Below are 12,511 nucleotides of genomic sequence, written 5' to 3'. Positions count from 1 at the left end.
ACTCCACACTTGTTTCTCAACAAATCACTTGTATCACATTGTATAATGTTGTCAAAAATGCAGCCTTCTGTCCAGAGTGTCACCATTGTGTTATCACAGAGTTATACATCAAAGAATGTACGTAATGCGAACCACACAGTAAATAATCATCTGGTCACAAAATGTCGCAGCTGCCCAGTTACAGTTGATTCATTTAGCGTTTCCTTTAAGCTTGCTTAAAACCTTTAGTGTCATAATTTAAAGCCTCGTCGTATTACACCAGACGTTACATTGAGTTAAGTGTCAGACTCCATTCAGACTCTCTTCTAAGAGACTGAAGCTGTGGCCTTGCTTGGTTGTGAATCCATATGCATCAGCCATAATCAGATTAAATCATTTTTAATGTCTATTAGACATGCTGTGAGACTCTCCACTCATGCAAATGAGTGCTGCTTAGTGGAGGAAGTGCTTTAATCTTTGAGGTGATGGCCACGGATCATTTGCTGCAAATAAAGTCATGGTGGGAACAAAGTGAAGTGTCATGATCGTGGAGATTCAAATCATCTTGCAGGTCTCTACACACAGTAACTGCAGAGAGCTGAGACATCCACAGACAGACAGACAGACAGACAGACAGACAGGGTGGACAGGCTGATGCAGGCAGGAAACCAGCAGACGAGGGAGCGATAGTGACACATGCAGAAAGATCCAGATAGGTCTTTGCACTGCCACAGCTTCCTGCTGCATCACTCTGCCCGAGGATACACTTTCACACCTTTAGAGGACATCTGACAACACCTTCGACTGGAGAGAAGTGATGTGACTAAAATAGATGTCTGGATGTTTGCTGTGTCCTGCTGTGTTCTATTTCTGCGCTGTGTCCCGACTGGCGTGTTTCAAACCACTGAGTCTTTGGACATCACCTTTAATCATAACCAGGAAGCTTTAGTGGACTTTACCTCTGTTGTCTGTTCTAGAATTTGTAAAGAGTCTCTGATTTGAGGAGGAGGAGGAGGAGGAGGAGGAAGAGGAGGAGCGCCTCCAGATCTCAGTAATGACACAGAGTATCTCATTAGTTTAATCTGCATACAAAGAGAAAGACAAGCATCACTGTAGTTCATTGTGCTCTGCTGTTGTTCGTGGAGAAACAGTCCCACCACACATTTCTGCTTATGCACATATTTTAACAAACGGGACACAACATGTTTGCTTTGGCAGTTGTATTTTTGAACTTTAAACAGAGCCATGCAGCTGTTTCACCCCGCTGTTATGCTAAGCAAGGCTTCTCACCTCTGGGTGAAAAAGCCCAGTTCGCACAATGATGGCTGCACATGTGCAAATAAAAGCAAAATAGAGGTTTTCAAATTACCAATCCAAGCCAAAATATTCAGGGGGAGCAGGCAGCAGGGCTGTCGATTGAAGCTGCTCTCCTCTTTGAGAAGGTTCAGACAGCAGCTCCAGGCCTTGACCGTGCTGTTATTTATTAGTCACTCCACTATAAAATCTTCTCGTCAGGTGAGATAGTTAGGCACCAGTTCAGACAGAAACACCCACAATCTGACTGTCAGCCAGAATGTTTATCATCCACCCAATTGGTCAGTAATTTAGACAATCAGCTGCCTTGTCTGCCAGCCAATGCTTTATTCAATCATACAACAAGCTTCCTGACCAGCTCACTACATAATCACTGAGTTACTGGAGTCACAACAAAACACACTACCTTTCTTTATTTATTGAAGCAGTGCCGAGTAATATTGTAAGCTGAGAATTGCCCCGCAGTCACAGTATGAATTGCTGAAATTATTTCTATTTTTCTAAGATGCTGAAATGACTCAGTCAGCATTTCATCTTTTCTCTGTGACCTCCTTTTTACTGCCTCTCTCTGTAACTACATGTTTTCTCTTCTGGACTGTGAAGCTGTAGTTGTTACTTTTTTGGTCGGCTTTGTCATCATTGTTTTCCCTCCTTGCTTAGCCTCTCTTTCATGGGGAATAACAGCAAAAGCCTCTATTTATGTCTCTCTGTACTACATTGCATAGCAACAAGAAAGCCATGTGACTAACCCCTGCAGCAACCCCTAACACCAAACGGTACTTTCTCCTCCTAGTCTCATCCCAACCTTTATCTTTTCTCCTGTACTCTTTCTTTATTTATGTCACCTGTTTGCTTTCATCTGCTGCCTGCCAGCATCACTCAATCATCCCCTCAATCTCCATCCGAATGCCTCACGCTTGATAAATCTGCCCACATGGCTTGATTTGGTCACTTTCCAGAGTTTGGGATCCATCTAGATCCTGGTGGATGTCTTGGACACCGCCAGCAAGAACAGCGGATGTTGCGTAATTGGATGCACTCGCAGGGACCAGCCTGTTTGTCCAGAAAGCTTTTTTAAAGGGGTAGCATTTTATCCCGTCCATTTTCATCCCATTTCCCACAGTTGTAAACATGCACTCACCTTTAAGAGGTCCTGAGGGGAGAGAGAGAGAGAGAGAGAGAGGGAGGGAGGGAATAAGAGAGAGAGAGAGAGAGAGAGAGAGAGAGAGAGAGAGAGAGATATCACCTGACAGGAAGTCAGCCCGGATGGATCAATGGTGTAACATCAGGAAGGTCTAGTGTCCTCTGTGCCCTGTGAGTCAGCACTTGGAGCAGAAGATGACACTACTGACTGACACAGACACACACACACACACACACACACACACACACACACACACACACACACACACACACACACACACACACACAGTTAGAGTGAGTGAGTGAGTGAGTTAATAATCTGCATTATTAAGCATGAGCACATTAAGCATGCACAAACGCCCGTCTGCTCACACCTGTCACAGGCTGATATGTGCATGCAAATGGATAATCAGTAATAGGCCAGCGGCACACAACACACAGAGGAACACACATGTTGACGCCCACGTCCATAACATCCTGCACCAGACAGCTGAACATCCTCTCATGATGTGCTGTCAGGACGTCAGTGTCTGCGCTTCATCCTGAATAAACTCATTCCTTTAATTGACTTTGTGTAATGTGGAGCTGCTCTGTCGAAACGGCTCATGGTCGACGCTGTCGTGTTCTTATCTGTGATCATCTTTTGTAATAAAAGTGTTCAGCCGTCTGGTCATAATATAAACCAGCCTTTTTATTTGTGGACAGAGCTTCATTGGAGGAGATGAGTGGAGCAGAGAGGACAGCCTCCTCATGAGAGGTCATTTACTGTAGGATACAATTATGAATGGCTAAAGAAAGATCATGAAATCAAATACCAATATGTTTAAGCACTATTTAAAAATGAGGATAAAGGTTTACATTTGTCATCTTAATTCCCACTTTAATTCATGCTGCATCTCCCTTTATTGTTCAATGTGTTTATTAAGTTAGCGGTCAAAGCTCAGAGCAGAACGCAGTGATTGTCCTCTCCTTCAGTGTCCACAGGCCCAGGTGTCATTGTGTGAACAATTACAACTAAACTATAATGGTGAACATGGAAAACAGTATACCTGCAGCATGTTGGTGTTGCGTTAGCATGCTGGCATTAGCATTAAGGTTAAAAAGCATCTTCTTAAAAACCGTTACGCATTGTGCTTCACTTCCTCTTGGTGGAGAAGGTTTCTTGGCCACCTGTGAACACCAGCTGACACAAGTTCTATTTTGAGGTCACAGCTGGTGGAAATGAAATTTCTGTTCTTTGGTATTTTTCCATGAAAATCTGTTTTAGTTTTCTGGGATATTTTCAATTAATTACATCACAGTTTTCCCGAGGCACAGTTGTCCCTTGTACTTGTCAAGTTTATTGCTTACATCTGGGCGCATGGTGACGTTGCTAAAAAGATGTAAGACAGTCAAGAAACATGAACATTCAGACCATCAGACAGGTTTTAAACAAAAGAAATCAAAGGCAAACTTGCTGTAGTTGAGGGGATGTAAAATTTTCCCGTGCAATGAGGGATTATTACCAGCATCTGAAATGTGCTGTCTTTCAGTTTTATCTGAAATATTATATCTTGTTAAACTGTTGGCTTGTTTGCAACTTTACCTGCTCCTGCTTCTTGACCCGTCTTGTGGCAGTGTTGTAGTGTTGGCAGTTCGCAGTAATTACCTTGATAGATACACTATCGTACCCAATAGCATTGTACTAATTAACCAGCTGTAGCCTTTTATTATTACTGAACAGCTACTTTATGCACTTGTTCCATCCCAGCTCATAACTTACAATTGAACAAGTGTATCAGCACGAGGGATGCATGAAATGTGTAGTTTTAATGACGTATGAATAAATAATCTTTGTATCCCCCTCCCCCCTTTTTTTTTTTAATGAACGTAGACAGTTTGGGACAGTTTTGGGGCTACCTACCCTATGCATTCGTGTTTTTCCATGAGTATGTGCATGTGTGTGTGTGAGAGACAAATGGCCCAGTGCCAGCCGGAGGCCTGAAGGGGGATAATTGCTCGTCAAAGCTTCTGCACGAGTCATTACCACAGATTTAACCTCTGACCCCCCCACAGCGGGCTGACCGGAGCGTTTTAGCCAATGGCAGCCCTGGGTTTCATTATTGGAAGCGGGGAGACAGCGGCAGGGGTTGATGGCTGTCACATCTTTGTCTCCATGTTTGTGGATTTTGCTCTTTCTGTTTCTCTGTTGTTACCTTAGACATTGTCTGTTTGTATTATCCTCTCTGCATTGCTGTGTCACCATGCAAACTTGTCACGTCTGTATGCCACTAATTTGGTTTGACAAGTACCCAGGTTCATGTCCCGTGCATTTAGGCTACTGAAACACTTTAACACTTAGTTAAAGTGGTATGAATTGATTATTTTCTTTGGTCGCTTCAGGCAGCAATACAAGCTATAAACACAACATTGACGTATTATATAACTAAGTGTTATTCTCGTGTTATTGCTAACATGTCAGCAAACATTTGCTTCTTTACACAGCTAGCATTATCATTCATTTGTCCTGATTCTGGCCACCTGATGAATCTAAGTACAATATTTACTGTCTTAGCTCTGTTGAGCTTTAGTCCCTACCAACCCCTGAGTGAGATACCATCTCTTTAGCTGCTAAATGCTCCAGCAGGAAGCAGAAAGTGTATGGTGGGTTTATCAGAGTGGATAAACAGCACTGTAACAGGTGTGATCTTATAATGTAAAGACACCACCAGCCAGGGTTTCCAGTAGAGTTCATCTATTATGATAATAGACAAACATTGTTGTCACTGAGCTGTTCTGGAACATGCATCTTCAGCAGAAACATAGAAACACTCATGTTACCACACACATACACATAGTGTAGTATTTGGCTAATGTAGCTAGCAACAGAGCCTACACGCCGTTGTTAATAGTACATTAACGTTACATTCATGTAAAGATAAAATTATAAACAAAAATGAACGCTTTCTTCAAATAACCTGCACAGTGTTATAAAACATAAGTTGTGTCATTCCCGTCAAGGCAAACGCACATTTATTTTATGACAGCAGTAGACCAAAACACAAATATATGCACCGCTTGTACAATGGCAAGTGGAAGCATTATTAACCATGTTATACCAGCAAATCCAAAACAATCAACTGAAAGACACTAAAATGCTGCGCAAAGCTGAGGGGAGCTGCAGAGTCTGTGATGTTAAAATAATGATTACAGCAGCTTTAAGGAAAGGTAAAGATTGTGGATTTGGTTAAAAGTTTGAAAACTCAAAGCGTCTCATGTGGTGCCTCAAGTCAGCGTAGACTTGTTGAATATTTATGTTCGCTCTTTCTCTCTCCTGTCATTATTTGTCATTATGGAGGTTGTTTCTCGAGACCTCCTGCATCCTGCAGCAAAACAAACAGAAAAACTCTGACTTGCTTTGCACCTTTTGACAGACTCACACATACGCACTGTGTTTCTCTCTCACACACAATGAAAGTTTGTTTCCCAGTCGCAGCTTTCTCATCAGCTCTGGTGTCCATCAACAGAGGCCCACACAATAGCAGCATGCACCATTGACCCCAATGAATCATACTCTGTCTGACTGACAGCAGCACGCGCCTCACCACTACTCCTCTGTCACACACAGATTGAGCCTGCATGATGGATTACACAATGGATTATGATGGATTATATGACTGGCATTCACATAAAAACACACAAACACTGTTTGGCTCAGCCGCATCATCAGACACTGACTCACACAGTGTTGTGGTTCGCTGGGTGAGAGCAGATTTTTTTAGACCAGTCTGATGCTTACCTTCATGAATTCATTTGTTTAACCCAGTTTGTCTGTTCTGGCTGGAAGCAGAAAAAAGAGTCAGAGATGTCACCGCTTGCTTCTTTTGAAGTGTGACTAAATCTGTTTCTATGGTAACGTTGTACATTCCTCTCCTCTCCCTGCTCCTCTTCATCTTTCTTCATCTCGGTCAATTCATTATACATAGACTGAATTTGTTTCTTGATGAACCTAATTGGATATGAATGAGTTTGAATATTTGAAAGGAAAGTGCCTCGTTTTCAGTAAAGCTTCATCTTTGTATTCAAAATTCATTTATGTGCATGTGGATGACTGAATGAATCCAAATATCACTCGGACGGAGGTGGAGATGACATCGTGCAGGATTGTTTGGCTGTAAACTGAGTGTGTGTTTACATTTGATCACAAAACTAGAGAACGACTTATGATTTATGATTCAAGATGGCAACGTGCAGCATACTAACTGTTTCTATCTTACACATACACACACACACACACACACACACACACACACACACACACACACGTTCTTAGCCAGATTGAGGCAGGATGAGCCTCGGCTACATGACCATAACCGTGACAGAGTGATTTAAAGTCACATTCACACACAAAAGCGCACATATATACACACATCACTGCTAACACATTCCCTCCTCCCTTATCTTCTTTGCTTCCTCAGTCAAGTGAATCTATAGCATGTTAGCTATAATCCCTTACAGCCACCTATAGCTCCTGTCCTGTAACCTTCACTGACTGCCACCACTGTGACGGCTAATTATGTGGCCGCAATTTCAGGGCAAGACAGGGAACAGGACAGGACAAGACTGGCTAATATGAACTCCTCCTTAAATCCTGGCTTTCTGCTGTCCTGCATTTCTGATGAGTTGAAGAACATCCCTTTGCTCTATATGTGTAGGCACATTTTTTCTATCTCTATATTATTTTACTGTTTACATTTACCAAATAGAAGCACCGCCAAGGTCGACAGTCAGAGCACAAATGTCATGGTCAATATTATTCCTTAATATCTCTGGTGGAGTTTATTGCAGACAATTCAAATTTGGATGTGAGTAAGATAAGTGCATAATTAGTTGCGTAGTATGTGTTTATTTACATTTCCATAACCACACCTTAGTTTGAGAAAACTCTCTCATGAAACCACTGTCCCCAAGTGCTCCATAATGACTGTAGGTGACCCTAGAGGATTGCTGGTACCCATCAATGAGGATTGTGATATGAGAGTGAGTCATTATATTTCTACAATTGGCTGTTTTGTCACTATTGAACTTTACTACCTCCTAGATTTAAAGATATATGGCATTTATTCTGCTATGGCCAAATACCCTAACTCAAAATGTTAACTAAAGTGAAGAACAATTAATGTGTTCACCCTGTGATTTGGATCCGCTCCAACATGTAATGGGTTCTTCCTTGGCCCATGCTTCACCCTTCCATCAAATTTCATAAAAATGGGGTCAGTAGTTTTTCTGAAATTCTGCTAACAAACAAACCAAGCAACCAAACTGAAAATATAACCTCACTGGTGAAGGTAATTAAAGGAAGAACCAGGCTTAAAGCATGGAGGCACATAACAAATGCAGATGCACTGCATTTGTTATGTGTCTCCATGACAATACAGTCAATACTGTTTAACTCACTGACATGTGTAGACATGCTGAACATGCCCCTTTCTCAATCTTGACTGAACATTTATGGGAGATGTTGAACCAATGTGCTCAATAGCATTCTCCATCACCATCATCAAAATATCATATGAGGGAATTTCTACTGAAAGAATGGATTGTATCCCATTAGAGGAGTTGAAAGATAAAACGGTAGAAGCCTCTGCAAAGTAAACGTGATGAACCCCCAGAGAAGTATCACCAAGCTGCCGTTGCCCTCGGCTCTTGAGAGCACTTTTAATGTCTTTCAATTCATTGTTTTTGTTTTTCAGCCCTTATATATTTTGGCTCAGCTCTGTTAAATCCAGTGAAAGTTACCTGCTCAACACCAAACAGTAGACAAAATCAGCAACTAGCATTTTGCAGTTAAAGACAGATTTTCCCTCAGCAGCTGGTGGAGACCAAAACTTTGCTAAAAAGGAGAATGAATGCCAGACTTCCATTCATCAGGAGAACAAAAACAGGCCTCCAAGAGAATCAGTGTTGCTCGATCAATAAATAGGCAACTGCAACTAACACATTCGCCGTACCGACTTTATAAGATGATAGTGTGTCAATGTTGTTTTTACAGCTTTTTACACTTCCCCAAATGACAAAGAAGAGATCAATTCACGTATGTCCAATAACACCTTTAATTTAGATCTGTTGATCAAGCTATCCAACAAAATCGACTCCAATGGACTCATTTACAAAGTAGCCACAGGGCTCTGTGTAGAGTCGATAGATTCATTATCTGTTGTCTCAGTACAATAAACCTCATGTCAAAGATGTACATTTCTCCTTGGATTTTGGGGTTCGCCCAAAGCTATTCTTTAAACTTAGGAAATTACTGACTGAGGTCAAAATCAAAAGGGCAGGTTGAGAGAAGCTGGGTCCAAATCATCTCAAAGTAACGATGGATGTCTCTGCCTTCCTCTTTCATCTTGCTGCTTCTATCGTCGATGCATCTCATGGCTTTTGAAGGAAGTGGCAGGACTCTAATGTGACCTTTACTGGTGATGAATATCTGGCTGGCTGCTGGACTAAAGAGTGCAGAGCAGCACTCCTATTTAACCTTTTTTTTTACAGTACAAATGCTTTGGGCAAGATGCCCTTTTGCAGCATTAATTTAAGATAGCGATGTTATAAAACATAGTGACTGCAAGAGGCTTCTGGCTTTATGGGAAGATTAGATTGCTTTACCCTGGTGGGTTTTCATTCTATTACTGTCTTTAATAGTTTGGTCGACTCTACAATCCTATAAAGGGGAGTTAGAGGGGAAGAGCAAGTTTTCTGGACTTCCCACATTTCAATTATTCATCAGTGAGAGAATTCATTTTGAAGAAGGAGAAAGCAGAGAATGAAGAAACATAAAGAGCAAAGATGGAAGAAATGAAGGAGAAACAGATGAGTGATGAGTGATCAAAAGATGTTGAAAAGATGTCTTGTGACTGACAATGATGAGCAATAAGAAAAAGTCACAGAAACGAGGCAGATTAAATCCCTTTCCCTGTAATATGTGGTTTGAAACATTAGACCCTCCACCTAAAAGTGAATCATTTGACGGTTCGCTGGTGGAGTCAGGCTGCTGTAGATGTGATGAATCATGAATCAAAAGCAAAGAATATGCTCTGGAGCCAAGCTTGACTAACGTATGCTCAAGTGATTCAGCTTTTGATTGAGGAAGAGCAGCAGCGAAAATGTGGATTTGAGAAACTGCAGGTTAAGGAGCGAGTGAAAGGAAAGACGATTGCAGGCAGGTTCAAGAGCATAACCGTGGTTTGACGAAAAGAGGAGCATGACACACAAAGAGCATCAGAGGAATATAATGCATGCACTTCTACTCTCTTGACTTTTTTGTCTTGTTCTTTTTACTCCCTCCACCCTTCCCCCTTCTCCTCTGATCTCATCTTCTGAGTGCTGTAGCGCAGGACGGCGTTATGCCACTTCCAGCTCTCTGTCCAAAGCTAATGCATTTCCCTTAAATATTTCAATATGATCCTCCTCTGTTCTGCAAGGTTGAGTACAAGCTCTTCCTCAGCTGGCGCCCACAGAGGCACACTGCCACCGATAAAATCCTGCCAGGGTTTGATGTCTCACAGAGCTGGAAAGAACTACTCACATCAAAAAGAGGAAGAGGTGCTGTTAGGGAGGATGTGGGAGGACTGCAAGACTGCAATATAGATTATAGATTGAAGGAGATATGTCAAATATCCAGTGTGACCATTTTTTATTTTTGTGTGCGCATCTATGATCACTTCCTGCGCAGATGTAGAGCAGCATGCTGGCTGATGCAACATGGAGCAAACTTGTCTTGTTTGTCAGATGTGGTTCAGCTCTACAAAATCTGGTCTGACAGTGAAGCACACAGACAAGCGCGAAAGGCCTACGAGCAAACCTAATCCACACATGAAGATAACACCTGAACAATCCACTTCCCACTTCACGGGCTGTTATGTAAGATGAAAACCCGTGCACGTCTGTGTGCGCGCGCTCCTTTGTGAAATTCAAAGCCACATCCAGCGGTGGCAGCAGGAGCAGCGAGTGAAACGTTTATGGTTCAATAAGTCCAGTCAATGCTCTATACCTGTCCTCCCCGCTCCTTTACTTCCTCTCCGTATGTCTCTCCATCGCCTCATCACTCCTGCAATTATATTTCTTGGCAGCAGCCGTCATGGGGCTGGACCTAGAGGAAATTAAAAATCTTTGTTGCTTTGTCACTCTCCCCTGCGAATGGGCGGATGTCAATAAAGTCTTGCATTGTGTGCTACCACATACACGCACACACACACAGAAAACATGCTGTACTCGAGATAAAAACCGACACCCACACAAACTGAAGGCTATACGTTTACTCAAGGTGACCAGTAAGCATACAGAGAAAGAAACTGTTTTCATTAACCTGTGGGTCACACTGTGGTGTGAATGCCTGCTATCATCAGTCTGGTATCGATGAAGCCTTAAATATAATGAAGACAAATATTGATGTGCTCTTTGTTGTCATGTATGTTCTAGTTGCAGAACCAGTAACCGGAAAAGCCTCATCCTGACCAGTACATCCCCCACCCTGCCACGGCCACACTCTCCACTGCCTGGACACATAGGTCAGTATGTAAAACTTATAGTACTAACAGTATATTGTGCTCGTAATTATCCATCCATTTTCTATGCCGCTTATCCCTTTCAGGGTCGCAGGGGGGCCGGAGCCTATCTCGGCTGTCGTGCTCATAAGTAGTTTTTTAGAATTTTGTAAATTGGAGGAAACTAAATGGCTGTTTTTAACCGATAGAAAATGAGTGATTAAGGGGTAAAAATAACTACACAAAAAGCTGCATGTTATATCCTGTAGCTCACAGTTTTCAACACTTTCTTTCACTTTTTATTGTTGGATTTTCAGAATTTTCTCAGTGGGAGTTAAGTTAATTACATTGGTCAGTGTCTATTTGCAGCTTTTGGATGCATTAGGACATGAAACTTGTGTGAAACTTACTTACATAAAGCCTTGGGGTCAAATATAAGTATAAAAGTATCAAGTATAAAACTGTTTATATTTAGGTGTGAAAATCTGTGTGTACAATCTTTTGGTCACATGTCGAAAACCCCACGTACGTCTGTTCTCACATTTCAATCATCTTGAAATTGTGTGCACATGCACAAGCCCCAGCTGCCTGTGCATATAAAGAGCCAGCATTTAGCTTAGTTTTGAGGAGAAATGGTGGACGCATCTAAGAAGCAGCTGAAGGAGGAGAAGAAGCTCAATGTACTGACTGTAAACTTGAAATGTGGTTGATCAAATTGAGAGGAGAAATGTTTTTAAGCCTAAACTCTTGTCTGACCAACAAAATGAAACAAGTGGAACGGCAGAGAGTAACTGAAGCACTGAATACTGTTCTGACCCGCAGACCCTGGAGGAGGTTTTTAAAAAAGAAGTCAATAACTGCACGCAGCGATAGTTTGTGAGCCATACAGTGGCATTTTAAGGACTAGTTAACTGGTCACACCTGAACGTGTAAGTTACTCTTACTCTCCAGTCGCATAATAATCAGCATTTTTATATAAAGATCATGTGTGTAATTGTTTCATTAGCATTATAATTGCACGCTGAGAAACATATTTACTCAACATTAGAATGAAATTAAGACTTGTTAACCAATCAGGCATCACCATGTAATCACAGTGAAGCTTTTTTAATCTATTGTTTACATCCTAACACAGTGTAGTGTAATATAAGCTCTAAATAAAATGTCACCTAAATTTACACTCTTATTACCCTTAATTGCCAACTCACAACATCATACTAATCAGACTCAAAGACTGCATATGCAGTACGCGTGGGGTGAAAGATGTGTACTAGTATGCACATTCTCACCACCTGTGGGTTTTCATACAGTCAAAACCTGCATGGAAAGTGGTTTGAATACACTTTTTGTGTGTTGAAATTTTGTTTTTAAAAAAAATTAACAAGGAAAGAAAGAAAGAAAGAAAGAAAGAAAGAAAGAAAGAAAGAAAGAAAGAAAGAAAACAGTTAGCCACAGTCTCAACTCGCCACAGTGATGTAAAGTGTACTCTATGGTGTGTCAGTACAACCTGACAATTCAAACCACTAAAGCAGTGATTCCCACCCTCTGAGCCTTTA

The 12,511-nt window shown here is 41.6% G+C and overlaps 1 protein-coding gene across 3 annotated transcripts in view; it reads left to right on the top strand.

The window, feature by feature from the left end:
• The window catches only part of mast1a (microtubule associated serine/threonine kinase 1a), a 72,609-nt gene that overhangs the window by 25,324 nt on the left and 34,774 nt on the right, over positions 1 to 12,511 (top strand). For all 3 annotated transcript variants that reach the window (XM_070974329.1, XM_070974337.1, XM_070974345.1), the window contains one exon: positions 10,891 to 10,979. In XM_070974329.1, coding sequence (XP_070830430.1) covers positions 10,891 to 10,979 — 89 coding nt within the window. The remainder of the gene's footprint in view (positions 1 to 10,890; positions 10,980 to 12,511) is intronic.

This window comes from Chaetodon trifascialis, chromosome 2 (assembly GCF_039877785.1).
Source record: "Chaetodon trifascialis isolate fChaTrf1 chromosome 2, fChaTrf1.hap1, whole genome shotgun sequence".
In the NCBI taxonomy this organism is placed as follows: domain Eukaryota; kingdom Metazoa; phylum Chordata; class Actinopteri; order Chaetodontiformes; family Chaetodontidae; genus Chaetodon; species Chaetodon trifascialis.
Note: the sequence above shows the minus strand (reverse complement) of the source record. Positions and strands in the feature narration are given on the sequence as shown.